The sequence below is a fragment of the Acomys russatus genome, chromosome 2 (genome assembly GCF_903995435.1).
Source record: "Acomys russatus chromosome 2, mAcoRus1.1, whole genome shotgun sequence".
NCBI lineage: Eukaryota > Metazoa > Chordata > Mammalia > Rodentia > Muridae > Acomys > Acomys russatus.
Window position 1 is genome coordinate 63891934 of NC_067138.1, and position 19293 is coordinate 63911226.

Sequence of the window (19293 nt, forward strand, 5' to 3'; positions counted from 1 at the left end):
CCCGCTTGTTAGAGGTGTCGCCTCTGTCCTCGTCTCAGGCTCTGCTATCAGAACTCGTTCTTGGGAGCAGAGGCTTTAGAACTGCAGTCTAGTTTTGTATGCTAACAAGGAAGCTCTCATATACATAAGAACTATTTGGGTGTGTAGCAATGTGTGTCTAGGAAAGAAATTATTTTAGTTGAAGAGTATCAGACAATAAAAGTGAAGGTGTATTTTTGATAATCTTATGTTAAAAAACCCCAATTATACTTCCATAAATTAGTTGAAATGTTATTAAATTTTCCTCCTATTTCGATGATTGATGTGGGGGTCTGGATTCTACTGTGGTCCTAACATCACTTTATCAAGCTTACATGAATTTTATAGATTTTCTGTAATTTATATTTTGATGACTATGAACTAATCTGTTGCAGGGTTTATATCCTAACTTTCTTGCATGTCACTGCCATTGAACTTGCATGAAAAGCACTAACTACTTCTTTCTCTTCTCCCTGACCTGCTCCAAGGCTGCCAGACAGATCAAGGATAGGTATGGTATAAAACCTACATTTCTTTATTTAAGTGTCAATAGTGAAGTCAGAAATGAAATTCAGAAACTATTTTTCTTGGAATTCTGTTGATTAAAATAACAATACATAATGGTTATGTACAAAGTAGAGAAAATATGCTCTGTATATCAGCATAACCAGTAAACTTTTTAAAGTCACATCTTAAGTTGTGGGAATTACATATTTCTAAGAGAATTTCATTTCTGGTTTAATAAAATAGTTAGCTTTAGTTTTAGAATAGTTCTTAATTAGTTTAGTAGTGACGATTGCTCTATTTTGAAGGACTTAGAAAGTCTCTCTCGGTGACTTGCTGGGTGCAGTTCTGCGGCTGGTCTTACGTCTAAGTGGGTCTGTTTTCAGGGAGGCCAGCACTGCCTGGTGTCCTGAGTTGCTGAAGCTCTTCACTGCTGTTCTGCCTAACACCTTCCGTTCTCTCTGTCCTGTTCTGGTGCCGCCACCCTTTCTACTTCTGCTGCCACCATCTTGTTTTTATACTGTAGGGGAAGAATGCAAGAAAATTATTAAGTTGTAGAAAGTATTTCTCATTGGTAGAGTCAGGAATATAAAAGGGCACTTAGCACTTCTGGAACAACTGAGTGTTAAAGGAGCTGAGGTAACATTTGGATTGTTTTCTGACCTGCCTGACCAGGCACTGAGGTTGTCCCAGTTTGTAACTTCAGGCTTTTATTTCATGATCGTGAGATTCTCTGACAGGTATAACTCTTCATTCTCTTCAAGTCTAGACCAGTTTATTCTTTATCAGGTAATTCACAGAAATACTTATTCTAAACTGTATGAAAACCAGTGTCTATTGTTAATTTGGAGAAATTCCTTTTTTGATTATTTGGGGTGGGGGATACGAAATTTACATAGTGTCAAAGCAATACTATTGCCATTTCTGTAGATTTTATGTTATGAAGTGGTTGATGATGTGGCTCATTCTTAGAGTGCTGATATAGAAAGGTCACTAGGGTTTTACTGGTGGGTTCTCACTGTGTCTCCTAGGCTGGTCCTGAATCCAGAGTTTTTCCTGCCTTGGGTCTCAACGAGCCAGGACTGTAGGTGCATGCTGCTGGGCTCAGTGAAGTACTCTGACAAGCAGTTGAGAGGGAGGTCTTTGTCAAGATAGATTTGTCCTCAGAGATCTCACACCCACATAGAATATTACTCTTTACTAGCAAGTATCCCATTACATTCCACTGTGGTTCCTGATTTTTCTGGCTTAGAAATCAATTCCTCACCAGGTTTTGGGCTGTCCAAGAAATCTTAAGAGACTTTGTCAAATTGCTCCTTTATTTCAGGATTCTGTTTTCTGGGGTTCCAGCTCCCGTCTTTACTCCTGAAGACCTCTATTTAGGTTTGTTTATCAGGATTTAAATTTAATGCCAGCTTTTATGGCCTCTCTCTTCACTGAAACATCCTATCTTTGCCTTTTTCTCAGGCATCACAGGAGCCAGAGTCCTCACTTCATCGTTGTGTTTAAAGCATACACTCTTTCCTTTGTTTGGAACACTTGCTTCCTATCTGAAGAGTGTTTCTAGGTGTTAGCCTATTTTTAAAAACTTGATTAAATGTGCTCATCTGTTTTTTAATTATTTTCTCCTGACAGTGATAACACTGGGAGGAAAGAAAGAATCTTTTAATTCAGCTGCTACAATAAGAAATAATCTCAGAAAGTCAGAATGAATTAAAACATACCAAACAGCATGGTTTAAGAATGTCTTACTAATTTTAGATTTTTAGTTTGGACTTTAAGGCTAAATTCTCTAAATATATTCAGTTTACAAATAAATTCAAGTTTTCTGAAAATATTGTTGTAACTGTGAATTTATTCATTTAGATTTTTGTTTATTTGTTTGCTTTCTTCTCTGTATAGCCCTGGCTGTTCTGGAACTTGCTCTGTAAGCCAGGCTGTCCTCACACTCAGAGATCTGTGGGCCTCTGCCTCCCAAGTGCTGGGATTAAAGGCATGCACCACCACTGCCTGACAGATTCTTAAAAGTTTTTAAGTTTTCTTTTTGACTAGAAGTTTTTCTTAATTTTTTTTCTATTGCAGGTGACATTTTTACTGCATTTGGGGGGGCATTCTTTTCTTTGTGTTCATGTTTTATTATGACAAGTTTTTATAGATTTAAAATCCCTTAAAACTCTCAGCATTTCTCGTTAAGCAATAGTCCATCAGGTTTAGAAGACACCAGTGGGATTCAAACCCATTCACTGAGCATTTGTGAACTATCTCATCTCAGTATGGTGCCTTAGGAACTCTTTTTTTTTTTTTTTTTTTTTTTATTAATTTATTCTTGTTACATCTCAATGTTTATCCCATCCCTTGTATCCTCCCATTCTTCCCTCCCTCCCATTTTCCCATTATTCCCCTCCCCTATGACTGTTCCTGAGGGGGATTACGTCCCCCTGTATATTCTCATAGGGTATCAAGTCTCTTCTTGGCTACTTGCTGTCCTTCCTCTGAGTGCCACCAGGTCTCCCCCTCCAGGGGACATGGTCAAATGTGAGGCACCAGAGTACGTGAGAAAGTCATATCACACTCTCCACTCAACTGTGGAGAATGTTCTGACCATTGGCTAGATCTGGGTAGGGGTTTAAAGTTTACCTCCTGTATTGTCCTTGGCTGGTGCCTTAGTTTGAGCGGGACCCCTGGGCCCAAATCTGCCTATCATATTGTTCTACTTGTAGAGCCTTAGGAACTCTTAAATCAGAGGGTATCCAGGGCTGTACAAAACAACATGTCTGAAGCTGAACCTCCATACTGACTTCTTAATCAGTATAACCGAAATCTTACTGTTTCAGAGCAGACAGTTTAGTGCTGTGTATAGAGTATATAGTGCATATTTGGTTTCTAAAGCAGTCAGACATAGGAGCCGTCCCCATGAATTGCTTACTGTATAGTACTTTCTTCTGCATAATTTGTGCTTGTTTATTGTTATAGTACAGTGATTACTTCATTTCTTAATGAAGTAAAATAACTAAATACAGCAACAGCTTGACATCAGCAAGTTTGCCATCTTTCATCCTGTTGTTCTCTTGGTGGCAGATCCAGTTGACTAGCCTGGTCCCTTTGTTCCTGTAGCTCTAGTTATATCATCTCAAACTCTATGCCAGGAAGAAAACAGCAATGAGTAGACTTCTGTGTCTTTCTTTGTTTCCCCAAGGATGTTGCAGGACTGGCTGTGATATTTGTAGAAATTTACTGTAACATGAAAATATTGAGCTTTATGATTAAATCACAAATAATTGAATAAGTTTCTTTTCATGTGTGTGTGCAGTGGCGTGGGGTGGGGGGAAATAGTTCATTCATTTGGATACCTGAGGGGAAACAGATACAATCAGGGGCACAATTAAGTGGCTTTCCTTTTTAAATCAATATATGAGTTTCTTTTAATTTTCAGGTTTTTGCTAAGAACTTCTTCCATACTTTTGATGAAGTAAGCTTTTATTTTGCTTGCTATTTATTTTGTATTTTACTTCACACTTGGCTTTATTGAACACTTCTTATTCTATGACATGCAGCTCCACTGGCTGCCTCTCATAGTATCTTTCCGTGCAGTTGATGTTGATAGATGGGAGTGACGTCTTGCAGGATGGAGCTCATTGTTAGTGGCCTCGGCTCTGTCCTTGTGGTTCCTCGTCTTTAGCAGGTATTGCAGTGTGTAATAGCAGGTCCTTCTACCTCTGCCTTGAGGAGAGAGTGCTGTAACAGTGCCTGGAAGGATGTGTGAAACAGGCTCACTCTTTGTGACCAGGCTGCCATTAGGAAGTCCGTGAGAGTGTCCACAGAGGTTCAGATGAGTTGGGATCTTGTACAGATTATTTATGTTAGTTATTGGTTATTGTGGTATCTGTGTATGAAATGTTATAAAACTGAAGTTTCAGCTTTTGGTTCAATTTTCAAAAGGCAAAACAAATCTATTTGCTTGTGTTACAGTTTCTACAGTCACTAAGTGAAATAATTTTTATCTTAATTTTATAAATTATATAAAATTTGTTACCTTACATTCACTTATTTTAAAGAGTATGTCTGTGTTTACCATAGAGTCACAATGGCTTCAGCCTTTCGCCTTTGTTTGAAACCAAAAGTCAGTGACAACATGACTCATTTAATGGTGGATTTCTCTCAGGAAAGACAGATGCTGCAAACTTTGAAGTTTTTGCCAGGTAAATACATTATTACATGGGATCTTTCAAGTAAAAATGTTGCAAGATTTTCTGTAATGAACATGTATGTAAATATTAAAGAAATATATGTTTTACTTTAGCAAGAAGTAAATTTGCTAGTTTTATTGGTAAGAATTATTTTCCTTTAGTAAAAATTCAATGTTAATGTCATTAAGAAATAGCACATGTTGCTGTGTTGGCAAAGAGTAATGGTTGGTCTCAAGGCCAGACTGCATAGATGCGGATTGTGCTGTTTTCTTGCTGTGTGATCTCAAGAAGTTAACTAACTTTCCTTGTTTTTCCCCATCTTAAAATGCAATACTGATGTTCTTTATCAGTACTTCATGCTGTTAAATTGAATGACTCTTGTAACACATTTGTAACAGCAGCTGAGACTCAGTTTGGCCTAGTGAGTGGTGACTGTCAGTACCTTATCTCCATGGTAGCTTGTTAACACGGCTATGAGAGAGTTAGTCTGACCATGTGAACCTCAGCCCGTAACACTCGCTTCCATGTATGACAGCAGCTCCTGGTTTTGCTAGTGTTCTTTTACTTCCGTGTTTGTATTTTTAATACTAAGTAGCATTTTCATCACCAGGTAATTCTGTTAGTTGATATGTTCAGTTGTTAGGATATTGGTGGTTTTGGGAATCAGGGATTCATTTGAAAGTTAAATTCCACTTAGGTGTTTTTGTGGGGTAAGTTTATTTATGGTTTTTATTTGATTTTGAGATTGGCTATTTTTTGAATAGAAAATACTAATTGCACAAAGCCTTTCCTTCTCTGGATATATGGTCAGAAACACTAGGTTAATAATCATAATGCTCTAAGATACCCCAATGAGGGCCGCGGAAGAGAAGCACTAACTTGTGTGCTACGAGTGTGAGCTGCAGAGGAGTGTGTAGAAGGGGAGAGGGACGAAGGAGTGAGTGTGTAGAAGGGGAGGGAACAAAGGAGTGAGTGTGTAGAAGGGGAGGGGACGAAGGAGTGAGTGTGTAGAAGGGGAGGGGACGAAGGAGTGAGTGTGTAGAAGGGGAGGGAACAAAGGAGTGAGTGTGTAGAAGGGGAGGGGACGAAGGAGTGAGTGTGTAGAAGGGGAGGGGATGAAGGAGTGAGTGTGTAGAAGGGGAGGGGACGAAGGAGTGAGTGTGTAGACAAGGGGGAGGGGACGAAGGAGTGAGTGTGTAGAAAAGGGGAGGGGACTAAGGAGTGAGCGTTGTCGAAGGGGAGGGGCCGAAGGAGTGAGTGTGTAGAAGGGGAGGGAACAAAGGAGTGAGTGTGTAGAAGGGGAGGGACGAAGGAGTGAGTGTTGTAGACGGGGAGGGGATGAATGAGTGAAGTGTGTAGAAGGGACGGAGGACGAAGGAGTGAGTGTGTAGAAGGGGCGGGACGACGGAGTGAGTGTGTAGAAGGGGAGGGGACGAAGGAGTGAGCGTGTAGAATGGGAGGGGAACGAAGGAGTAGGTGTAGAAGGGGAGGGGACGAAGGAGTGAGTGTGTAGAAGGGGAGGGGACGAAGGAGTGAGTGTGTAGAAGGGGAGGGGACGAAGGAGTGAGTGTGTAGAAGGGGAGGGGACGGGGTGAGTGTGTAGAAGGGGAGGGGACGTGAGTGTGTAGAAGGGGAGGGGACGAAGGAGTGAGTGTGTAGAAGGGGGGGGACGAAGGGAGGTGGTGTGTGGGGGAGGGGGACGCGTGCGTGTGTAGAGGGGCGAGGGACGAAGGAGTGCGTGTGTCGAAGGGGGGCGACGGGAGTGAGTGTGTCGAAGGGGGGGGCGGGCGTGATGGAGTGTGTAGAAGGGGAGGGAGAAGGGTGCGTGTGTAGAAGGGGAGGGGATGGGAGTGAGTGTGTAGAAGGGGAGGGATGACGGCGTGAGTGTGTAGAAGGGGAGGGGATGGGGGTGAGTGTGTCGGGAGGGACGGGTGAGTGTGTAGACGGGGCGGAGGGCGAGGATGCGTGTGTCGAGGGGCGGGGCCACGAGGCGTGAGTGTGTCCAGGGGAGCGGGCGCCCCGGGTGCGTGTGTAGCCGGGGACGGGCCGCGCCGTGTGAGTGTCCCGGGGCGGGGCCGCCGGAGTGAGTGTGTAGAAGGGGAGAGGGAAGAAGGAGTGAGTGTGTAGAAGGGGAGAGGGATGAAGGAGTGAGTGTGTAGAAGGGAGAGGGATGAAGAGAGTGAGTGTGTATAGAAGGGAGGGACGAAGGAAGTGAGGTTTTGTTTTTGTTAGAAGGGGAGGGACGAAGAGTGAGGTGTAGAAGGGGAGAGGGACGAAGGAGTGAGTGTGTAGAAGGGGAAGGGACGAAGGAGTGAGTGTGTAGAAGGGGAGGGGACGAAGGAGTGAGTGTGTAGAAGGGGAGAGGGATGAAGGAGTGGAGTGTGTAGAAGGGGAGAGGGATGAAGGAGTGAGTGTGTAGAAGGGGAGGGGACGAAGGAGTGAGTGTGTAGAAGGGGAGGGGATGGAATGAGTGTGTAGAAGGGGAGAGGGACGAAGGAGTGAGTGTGTGGAAGGGGAGAGGGACGAAGGAGTGAGTGTGTAGAAGGGGAGGGGATGGAATGAGTGTGTAGAAGGGGAGAGGGACGAAGGAGTGAGTGTGTAGAAGGGGAGGGGACGAAGGAGTGCAGCTGAAAGGAAGGTGTCAGTCTGTCTGTGTGTATATTGCCTTTTCTGAATTACAGATAATCCTTGACTTAGGCAGATTTGACTTGTAGTTTTCTACAGTATGATGGTGCAAAGTGGTAAATGTTTAGCAGAGAACACATTTTGAATTTGGTTCTTTCCTAGGTTAGCAGTATGCAGTAGGATATACTTTTGTGATGGAGGGCAGCAGCAGGAAGCTACGGTTTCCAGTGAGCCTTGTAAAGGGCCAGTTATGTGTAGTACCACACACTGTGTGGCTAAGCTGCCATGCACCATAGACTAGGCAAATGAAATGAATTTTTACGTAAAGTATTTTCAAGTTATGCTTGGCTTAATGTGATGTAAGCCTGTTGTCACCTGAAGAACGTCTATACTATTATTTCATCACAGTGCTTACCTGGTGTGCATCTAATATCAAAAGGCAAATAAACATTTTTTAGAGTTTTGGAATACCATTACTTTAAGTGGTTTGACCAGTTCAATATGACACTTAGAATTTCCTTGAGAAGAAACTGAATTTTATTTTATTTTTGAAAATTTGATGTTTTATGTCGAAGGCCAGCTCCAACAGTATGTTCAGTGATCCAAGGAGGGGATGTGGGGTTGGCCGTGAATGTAAAGCAGGCACGTACTCACACACGCATGCGCACTTGCACAATGGAGGAAGCAAGGCTCTAACAACTTTATTTTTTCCCTATAGCTTATATATCCCAGCAAAATCTTTCAAGCAATATAAAAATTATAATGTGATTACATTCTTTTTCTTTACGTGAATGAATGATTGTAATGAGACATGATCAAATGTTTTGTGTATTACAGGTGAAAAAAACAAGAACCCACATGCAATCATATCTAAGCAGCTTGCTATAGATTAATAGAGTGTAAGCAAGCAAGATTATTTTCTCTCAATCAGTTACTGATAGGCTGCAATTTGCAGTTATAAGGAAAGGACCAACCATCTTCTTATTTATTTTTTAAAATAACCTCATAATAAATCTTAAAAGAATCACAAATTAGACTTTTATATATTAAAAAATTAGCCATTTTTACTTTGAATCCTTAGGGTACATATCTACTCATCATCAGCTCTTCATTAAATCATATCAGAAAGCTGGGGTCAGAATGGGTACAAGAAATTAATCACCACCATGGTCGGCAGCCCAGCTTTATCAGGACAGGCACGTGAGCTAGTGCTAGCTGGCCTGCCCTTGTTCCTGTTCCCTGACCTCAGGAAAATCCCTCACTTAGCTACCAGCGATGTGCCTTTCTAAACTTCCAGTTGTTCCCCAAGGTTTTCTACATCAAATCCAGTAGCAAAAACATCTTAACCTAACTTTACTAACAGTCTACATCTCCAGATTCTTTCTGAGGGTGGTGGGTGAGTCATTAATCTGCTCCAGCAGCAATGCTTGGAAAAGATCAATCACTGATATCGTAAGTGCCAGGGATTCTGCCCAGTGAGAGCCCGGAACCCCCTTAGAGTTTTCATGTAACTCACAGATTATGAGAGAAGTGATGACCATGAGGGCAGCAAGCAGAACAAAAACCTCATAACAGCGTGAAGTCCTCAGGACATGTCGTCCTCGTAGTCCTTGCAACGTTGCCTCTCCCAAGCACACTCACTGTGGTTGTGCTAACCTGTGGCCTGCATCCAGTGACTTCTAAAAGCTCTTTTGCTGTTTCTCTCTCATGGCCCCTACAGTTGGAGCATCAAAATTCTGCCGATTACCCATTAACTGAGATTTTACTTTTTAGTACCTGAATGTTCACTTGTGAGCTCAAGATGCTGCTTAGTGGCAGAACACTTGTCTCGACAACACTGCATCACAAATGGGAAATGCCCAGACAAGTATCATAAACACTGTCATGTAACTGACATTCTGCTTCCCTAAAATGGCCATTTCTTTTTATTAAACCTAGTGTTATTCCACTCCCTGTAAAGAAATGAAAGCACTCGTGTATACTGTTGAGTCCTTTTGCTTTGGAATTTAACAGCATGTGGGAACTTCTTGTTGATCATTTCAGTTTCGCTAATGGCTGGATAGTCTGATTTTTTTTATATTTTTATTTATGGTAGAGTATCATTTGTAGGTCAGAGGATAACTCATAGGAGCAGACCTTTGTCTTATGTGGCATAGACCTTTGGAACCTTAGTTTTCCTATCAACTCAGTCTATCGTCATTTTTATTGCCTAGCAAAACACTTATTTTTTAATGCAATCAAATATACACATATACACACATAGACACACACATATATACTTAATATCTCACTAATTTCCTTTGTGTCTTATATTTTTAATAGAGTTCTTACTTAGATTCACCATTGTATGATTGTATAAGTATACATAATTTTTACAGTTCATTATTTAGTTATTGAGAGAGGGTCTCACTGTGTAGCCCTGCCTGCTCTGGGACTTGTATGTAGATCAGGCTGACCTTGAACTCATAGACTTTTGACTACCTCTGCACCTGGAGGGCTAGGATTAAAGTCATGAGCTATCATGCCCAGCGTACAATGTATTTATTGTAATGTTTTGAATATAGGTGTTACTTTCTAGACTAGTTTTAGATTCCTAGCAAAAGTAAGTAGGAATCATGGAACTTTATTAAAAATACGCAAGACACAGTCCTCCCCATTATCAACATCCCACAGCAGAGTGGCACACTTGTTATAAGTGATGAGTCTACATAGAAGTCATACTCTGCATAGCTCTCCTTTTGTGGAAGATCATAGAGTTGGAATCTCTTCACTGGTAGCCTTTATAGGTTGGTTTCTTTCACCTAGCAATAGGCACTAACTTTCCTCCATTTCTTTTCCTGGCTTGATAGCTCCTAAAGCACTGAATAAAAACCCACAGTCCCAGTGTATCCTAGTTTACTTACATAGTTGCCTACTGAAGAACAATTGAATTGCCTGTACATTTTGGCAATAATGAATATAGCTATAAATATGCATCTTTGTGCAGATAGACGTTTTCAGCTCCTCTAGGCAGTTTCTTGGTAGTGTGGTGAGATTATACTTAGCTTTGTAGAATACCTCCCAAAGAGTCTGTGATTCTGCATTCCTACCAGCAGTGAATTGGTGTTTACTCCACATTTTGCCACCATTGATACTGTGGTGTCATTTCATGGCAGTTGTAATTTGTGTCACATGTAAACTAGAGAACCTTTTCATATACCCCTCCTATGTGCTTCTTTGGTGAGTTATCTGTTAAGGTCTCTGGCCTTGTTGTTGTTGTTGTTGTTTGTTTGTTTGGGGTACAGGGTTTCATTCACTATATTGTTCATGCTGTTAACTAAAGATTCTCGTGCCATGGCCCTCTAAGGAATTGGATTAAAAGAATGAACTACCATGCTAGACTCTATAATATTTAATTTAGCAAATCCAGCTTAACACTTTCCTATAAGGATCTTCTTTGGTGTTTTATTTAAAAGCTGCCACCAAACCCAAAGCCATCTAACTGATCTCCTGCCATGTCTCCCTGGAGTTTTATACTTTCACCATTTTCCATCGAGGTCTGTGATCCATTTTGAGTTCACTTTTGAGAAAGAGTGTAAAGTCTGTGTCTTGCTGCTTCTGCTTCTCTTCCACCTGCTCCTTCCTTTTATGTGAATATCCAATTACTGCAGCATTTGTTGAAAATACTATTGTTTGTCAATTTTCCTGCCATTAGGAAAGATCAGTCATGCATTCTTTTGATTTGTTCTATTAATATTTTGTTGAACCTTCTTGCATCTGTTTACGAATAGAGATAGTAGTCTATAGTTTTTCTATAATATTTTTGTCTAGTTTAGGAATTGTGGGTTGCTGGCCTCACAAAAAGTTAGAAAATATTTCACCTGCTCTCTCTTTTCAAAAAAATTGTATGGAATTAGTATAATTGATTCCTTGTGTTAGGTAAAATTCACCAATGAACTCATCTAGGCATGGTACTTTACTTTGGAATGTTATTAATTATTCAATTTTTAAAATAGATTTAGGCCTATTCAGGGTGTTTTCCTTATGTAGTGATTATCACGGTATCATAGTATCGAAATCGTAGGCTCAGAATTTGTTTATAGTATTTATTTTTTGTTTATTTGTTTTTTGACACACAGGGTTTCTCTGTGTGATAGATATTCTTTTCCTTTTCCTCCTCCTCCTTCCCTCCCTCCTCCTCCACCTCGTGTGTGTGTGTGTGTGTGTGTGTGTGTGTGTATGCGTGCGTCTTTGTCACTCTCCTTCCCTTCCTCTTTGCCTTCCTGTCCTCTCTCCTTGAAGACAGAATCTCCTGGATGCTAGCCTGGAGTTCACAACGTAGACCAGGCTGGCCTAAAACCTGTAGTTTTTCTCTCTGTTTCCCAAGTGCTGGGACTGCAGTTGTGCACCACATGCCTGGCTTGGTTATCAGCTTTTATATCCATGGGGTCTGTAGTGATACTTCCTCTTTCATTTCTGATGCCAATAATTTGTGTTTTCTGTCTTTGTGGTTAGCCTAGTTAGAGGCTTGCTGATTAAGTGATATTTCAGAGAAGCAGCTTTTAGTTTTGTGAGTTTTCTTTATTGGTTTTCTATTTTTAGATTCACTGATTTCTGTTCTGATTTTCATCATAAATGTTTTCTAATTTTGTATTTACTTTGTTCTTATGTGTATGTATTGTTTTCTAAAACAGGTACTTAGACTATTGATTGTTAGATTTTAATATATGCATTCAGTGTTACACTTTTTATAAGCACTGTGATTTTTTCAAATTTTCATAAGCTGTATTTTTGTTTTCATTTGGTTTAAAATATTTAAAACTTTCTCTTGATACTATCTTTAATCCATGTGTTACATACAGGGGTGTTGTTTAATATCTTAAGGTATTATAGTATTTTCCAACTCTTTTTTTTTTTTTTTTTTCAGTTATTTCTAGTTTAAGTGCATTGTGTATTTCTGAGAGCAGATACTGTATGTTTTCTACACTTCTAAATTTGTTAAGGTGTGTCTTGTGGGCCAGAGTGTAGTCTTCCGGCTGAAATCCATGGCGTTTCAGGTGATTCTGTAGTCTTCTGATGCTGGACACAGCAGACCATAGATGTTAAACTTACACGGCTGCCGATGGAGCTGTTTAGCTCAGCAGTTTCCTGGGTGGAGCACCGTCTGCTGCTCTCCGTTTCTGACGGAAGACTGTTGAAGTCTGGGTTCCTGCATGTCTCTTTGCAGTCTTGTTAGTTGACTGATCAGACTCTGTGCCTTTCTTGTGGAATTGATGCTACACCCTTGCTTACCCTTTAAAATCCTTCTCTCTGATGTCCCAAGTGTCCAAAATTAATGTGGTTAGACTGATTTTCCTTTCCCTCGTGTTAGTGGTGCCATCTCTCACTAATGTGTGAGCGCTGTTATGTGAAGGTGGGCTTTCTGTATACAGCACATCGATGGCTCTTAGGACTCAGTCTCATAATCCCACCTGTGACTGGTGCATGCAGATCTGTATGCCTCTCTCTGCCATCAAGCTGTACTTCTGCAGCAGACACACATTGAGCTTTCTCTTACTGAATTCACTTCTGACACTGTGTGAAGGCAGCACCAGATCCACAGGTTTTAAGTTCAGTTCCCATAATTTCTACTTTAGGCCCAGCTTCAGATCTGAGGCCTCCAGAGCCTGTTAGCTGAGAGGAAAATTGGGATTCCTGCTGAGCAAGAGAGAATCAGTCTTTTCCAATTGGTTATCTAGTGTGAAGTGGTCAGCCCTTAATCATACTCAGGCAAGTAACACTAAATGGACTAAGCAGGTTGTATTCGTATATTTAAATGAGTGCATGTATGCCTGCATGTGTGTGTGCCTGCGTGCGTGTGTGCCTGCGTGCATGTGTGCATGTGTGGGTGGTTGTGCATGTGCATGTGTGTAACAATAAAAAAGAGGCCATGATTTTATGAATGAGTAAGGGAGGGTGTGATACATGGGAGGGATTCAAGGGAAAAAAGAGAAGAGGGAAATGATTTGGTTATATTTTAATTAGAAAATTAAAAAATAATAAAATTAAAATTCAGGTTCCCACCACTGTCTCCTTAGGTTTCATTGACTTGCTACATGGCTCCATAAAACTCTGAGAAACACTGTACTTATATTTATCACTTTATTACATGGTTGTTTTAAAAGGTATAAGTAAATGCTCAACAGAGAAGTACTAGGATGCGTCCTGGAAGGGGCCTAGGTGCAGGAGGTTCTTTCCCTGTGGGGCTTTGGTGTGCCACACTCCTGCTTGGATTGAGCTCTTAGTCATCTTTTTGCTTACCGCAGCATATTCAGTTTCGCAGAAGTTCTCAGAAGCCAGTCAGTTTGGTCTTTCTGGAGACGTCATTGCAGAGGCCTGATTACCGGTGCAGTCAGTGAGGGAAGCCCTCAAGAGCTTCCCTCCTTAGCTTCTTTAGCATTCCTTCCTTTGGGATCTCTCTGGACTAGGAAGCAATTTTAACTGATTCTCTGAGATTCTGTAGCCTGTTTTGATAAAGTACTTACGAATCAATAATTATGAATGAAAACCAACATATGTGTATCATGATATCTCACAGTATTTTATGTAACTGGCATGGTAACCACACACCCCAAAATATTAGAAATAAAGAGAAAGGAAATGAAACCTGTCCAAAACATTTTTTTTTAATTGAAAGGGGAAGACAACAAGCAGAAACAGGAAAGAACAACAAGACAAACAGAAAACAACTGACAATTGCAGTAGTAAATTCGTCTCTATCAATAATTAAAAGTATGGACTGGAGAGATGGCTCAGCAGTAAAGGCTACTTGTTCATTTCTCAGAGGGCCAGATTTAGTTTCACGCATCTCTGTAACATCTCACCAACTCTATTCCAGTCCGGGAGTCCAGTGGCCCTCCTGTGCACATGGTGTGTGTACACACACAATAGCAAAAACATTCATATACATAAAGTAAATCATTAAATCACAGAGTGACCAAATGGATTAATAACAAGGCCCAAGTAAATGCTTTTAGTAAGAAGCGCACTGTAGAGCCCTGGATGCATGTAACATGAAAGAAGAGATAAATGTTAGCTCAATGGATCACTCTTGAATGGCAAGGCCACTTACATAAATAATCCTTTTCCCTCCAAGTATCACTACTCCAGTTTCTTTTCCCTTTCACCTCAGTTTTTAGTAGTTTCTTTGTATCACAAGATAGAAGAATCTTTCTGCTAGTTCACTTTTGCTGAAACTGATGTAGGTTTCAGGGAGCCATGGATATCTATGGTCTGCTCTCTTGACAATGGATAGTCTACATCATTTGCAGCAATAGAGACTAATAGCTGTTATATATCACAGTGACAAGACCTATAAGATACATCAAGGAAGTCGATGGTAGTGATATGTGATAAATATATCTTTGGCTGACAGTTGTCTTATTAAGATGTGTCATATTCTAAGAATTGTTCTTATAGTTATTTACACAGAAAACTTGAATATTGGGGAGATCCCATATTCATTAGAACTTGGTCATCTTCTCCTTCTGTCAGCTTAGTGTTATTTTGCTGAGATAATTTGTTAGTTCTCAGCTGCTTTGCATTTTAGGTTTTATATGTAACTCTGTTGCCCTTTTGGTAACGTGTATGTATATTCATGTTATGCATGTTAGTTAGTGTATATGGGCAGGTATATGTGCAGGTATACATATATACCAGAATCCAACTTCAGGTGTTATTCTTCAAGCACTGACTACCATGGGTTTTGTTGTTGTTTGTTTGTTTGAGACAGGGTTTCTCTGTGTAGCCTTGCCTGTCTTGGGCTTAGCTTTGTAGATCAGGCTGGCTTTGACTCACAGAGTTCTGGCTGCCTCTGCCTTCTGAGTGCTAGGACTGAAGGTGTGTGCTGCCTTGTCTGGCTTGACAGTTTATGCTTAACTGATGTCTGTAGTTTGCATTGGAATTCTCCGCTGGTACCACACGCTCTGTGGGCTTTGACAGCTGTTGTTTGTTGGTACATTGCTGTGCAGAATTTCCATGAGGAATAAGCTCACTGTTGTTAAGTTCCGTTGTATCCCACAGTGGTTGTACAGCCACTCACAATTGCAATATTTGCTTTGTTTAGTTTATTCCCTTTTGTTATTTCATCTACAAAAAAATGTTTTGTTTAGTTTGCATATATTTCATTTTATTTCTTGTCTTGCTGTATTTAGAGAAGACTTTCTAGCAAAATGTTGAGTAGACATGAAGAGAAGGGAACATCTTCACCCTAGTTTTGTAGTTTTGGGGTTAGGTATTGTGTTTCTTATCATGAAGTGTGCTGATAACTGTAGGCTTTTCCGAAGATGTTCCTCTTTTTTTCTACTTCGTTCTGTACTGTTGGCTTACTTGCTTTTGAGAATCCTCTAGTCTCAGCTTCCCGAGATCTAGGATTACAGGTGAACACCATCATGGCCGGCTTGGAGAATATTTTTTATTTTATTCATTTATTATATGTGTGCTAGTGTTTTGTGTATGTATGTATGTATGTATGTATGTGCACTATATGTGTGCCTGGTGCCCACAGAGGCCAGAAGAGGCTATTGGAGTCCCTGGAACTGGAGTTGCCATGTGGGGCCTGGGAGTAGAACTAGGTCCTCTGTGAGAGCAGTAACTACTAGAGCAGCACTTGAAATTGATGGATACATTCAATAACACTAATAAGGAGTAAATGATCATAAGTAAATAAAAATATGACAATAATCAATATTCATGACTTTTTAGCAAAGTAGGAATAATAAGAAACTTTACTTTAAAAAGAATATTTTCAAGGGGCTGGAGAGATGGCTCAGTGTTGATCTAGCTTTGCACACCAGAATACATTTTCTTAAAAATAGGTACTCGTGTAGCCTTTTCTACTCAGGGAACTCACTATGTAGACCAGGCTGGCCTCATTCTCATTGAGAGCTCTGCCTCCCAAGAGCTGGGAGTAAAGTCACATGTTACCATAAGAGGAGGAAATATTTTTAAATTCCTTTTTTTGTTTTGTTTTTGTTTTTGTTTTTCAAGACAGGGTTTCTCTGTGTAGCCTAGACTGTCCTGGACTCTCTTTGTAGACCAGACTGGCCTCGAACTCACAGTGATCCACCTGCATGCACCACCACCACCCAGCTAAATTCCCTTTTTAATTAACATAATTTAACATAAATCTATATGTCATGTGTAGAGATGCAGACAGTTAAGACTCATCTGTGTCACCTATTCAGTATTGCAAAACTGTGAAATCTCTTTTATGGAAAATAAATTGATTTACAGTCATACATGTTAACTGTAGCTCGTTAAATTCATTTATTTTAGTATATCATAAAACTCCTGGGAGAAACACTTGAAAATCCCTAAGTAATTTTGAGGGATGAGGAATTCATTGTTCTTTAGTATGTTAAAATTATTTTTAAGGATTTTGAAATTTGATTGACATATATCAGTCATATGGATTTATGGTATTGTATGGCATATATATAATCAAGTCAAAAAATCATGATCAAATTATTCACAATCACATTATCACCCCCAAACATTTACCATTTGTGTTGGGAGCATTAAAAATGTAACTGTTTTAAATTATATAATAAATTATTGTCAACTACACTCATTTTCCTCTGTTTTGGAATATTAGAACCTCTTGCTGTTATTTAACTTAGTATATTGGCTTGTACCTGATGACTAGCTGTTCTCTTTTCTCCCAACTCCCTATAAGCAAAATCTTTAAAATACACTGAAAACAACTTTTAGTTAATTTAGTCATTATATTCAGAGCTTTTCAGTACTGATTTAATTTGTATCAAACACTTAAAAACAGTAAATTTAAAATATGTTTAGAAGTAACAAGCCATTCTCGATTATCTTTAGCATGGTTAGATAGTTGGGGTTTGCCTGTTGCCATCTAAGATGGTAATAAACCCAGAATCTGTGAGAAAGCTTTGGAATGCAAACTCTTAGAGCCTGGCAATGAAAGAGGCTTTGAAAATAAGTATCCTGAATTTGTAGGTTATCTTTTCTCTAAGACTGACTCACTTTTAGAATTTCAAAAGAAGAAATAGCAATGATTGAGTGCCAAGCACAAGTATTTGGTTTGTGCTACAGTCTGTGGGGAATGATATTCACCGCCCTGCCCGCTTTTCTCTCTGCAGTCCCAAAAGCTCCAGAGATAGATCCAGCAGAGTGTCTGGTGGCTGACAACTCAGTAACTGTAGCTTGGAGAATGCCTGAAGAAGATAATAAAATTGACCATTTCATAATGGAATATAGGAAAACAAACTTTGATGGGCTTCCACGTGTGAAGGATGAGCGATGTTGGGAGACGATTGATCACATTAAGGGGACTGAACACACATTATCAGGTACAGGACAGCGTTACGTAACTGTATACACTTAGAAAGTAAGTGTAATTAAGGAAAAGTTTTGTTTTTTTACTTTACACGATAAAATTAAGTTTTATTAGCTAAATTTGAGATATTTATTATGTGGATGAATTTCTGTTGAAATATCAGTAAAACTTTTAATTAATATCCGCAACCTGCTAAAACAGTGTATGTAAAACAATTATAAAAGGATGTTATGGAAATAATATTTCAGAACTGTCCCTCCCTCCCTCCCTCCCTTCCTTCCTCCCTCCCTCCCTTTCCTTCCTTCCTTCCTTGCTTCCTATCTTTCTCTTTTTCTTTGTTGTGTTTTGATTTGTTTTTTAGACAGACTCATTACGTAGCCCTGGCTGGCCTGGAGTTCACTATGCACCAGGCCAGTCTTGAGCACTGCTTCCAGGGTGCCAGAATTAGGCCATGTGCCACCATGCTCAACTAACCTCTAACTTTAAGTTTTGACTAAGTAAAGAAATTATTTTTCTTCCACATTTCAGAGATACTTGTTTTCACTGCCTTAGGATTGCTTACTTCCGTGTTAACACCGAATTGGGACTTAGCTAAGACTTTCTGTACTGGCCTTTCGGATGCCTTTTAAACTGTGTTTTTGATACTTGAGGCAAGCTAAGGTTTAGGTGTGCCCTTGCAGGGTGGGGTACCGTCCTGTTGAGAACCAGCTCCTCTCCAGGAGCTGCTGTTGCATATAGGAGACATGAAGTGTATGCAGCACACTAGAGTTAACCAGCACACCACGTCTCATGCAATCCTGAGTGGTTGGAAATGGTTTCTGTGATTTTTACTTTACAGATGGAAAACAGAGGTCAGTCAAGTAGTTAAAGGTCTTATAGCTAGTGATATTTGGAGTAAGATTTTAATGTAGCTGTAACTTTACAGGTCATGTAAAATAGGATTTCATATATATATATTTCTTAGCGATATTTATTTTCCAAAAAAAATGAATATGCTATTATAAACTGCAGTATTTCTCGTTGAATAAAATACTACAAGGTTTTTGTTGCTGTGGCTGTTGCTGTGGTTTTTTGTCATGGTTTGTTGATTTTTTTGTTGTTGTTGTTCTTTGGAGATAGACTCTTGCTTTGTAGCCCAGGTTAAACTGGAGCCAATGATCCCTCTATGTTGGCTTTCCAAGTGCTGGTGTTACAGGCGTGTGCCACCACACCCAGTGTGTGCCACTTCTAAGGAAGCCCCAAAGCATACTGCCTTATTAATCACCAGGTTAAAAGTGTTGGTAATTGTATAGTTTATTTATTTTGAAGAAATTATTAGGTAAGTCATTATTTTTATTTTCTTATTATTCTTATTCTCATTTTTCTTCAGGCTTAAAGTTTGATTCAAAGTATATGAACTTCAGAGTGCGAGCATGCAACAAGGCCGTGGCTGGAGAATATTCAGAGCCCGTGACCCTAGAGACCAAAGGTAAGAAGACATCAGCAGACGGAACTTACCATCAGAAGTTAGTTAGGACGTTGTCAGTCATTTCATGTGTAGTTGGACTCCTTTCCAGCACCTCTGCCACCTCCCTGTGGCTTTTGCAATGTAAAAAATACAGGACTATAGTAGTAGTGGTTTTCATTAGATTGTTC

At 40.0% G+C, this 19293-nt stretch overlaps 1 protein-coding gene across 1 annotated transcript in view; it reads left to right on the top strand.

Moving 5' to 3' along the window:
• The window catches only part of Fsd1l (fibronectin type III and SPRY domain containing 1 like), a 60871-nt gene that overhangs the window by 18742 nt on the left and 22836 nt on the right, over nucleotides 1-19293 (top strand). Inside the window, exons 5-8 of the mRNA XM_051162098.1 lie at nucleotides 507-529; nucleotides 4600-4721; nucleotides 17462-17671; nucleotides 19028-19126. Coding sequence (XP_051018055.1) covers nucleotides 507-529; nucleotides 4600-4721; nucleotides 17462-17671; nucleotides 19028-19126 — 454 coding nt within the window. The remainder of the gene's footprint in view (nucleotides 1-506; nucleotides 530-4599; nucleotides 4722-17461; nucleotides 17672-19027; nucleotides 19127-19293) is intronic.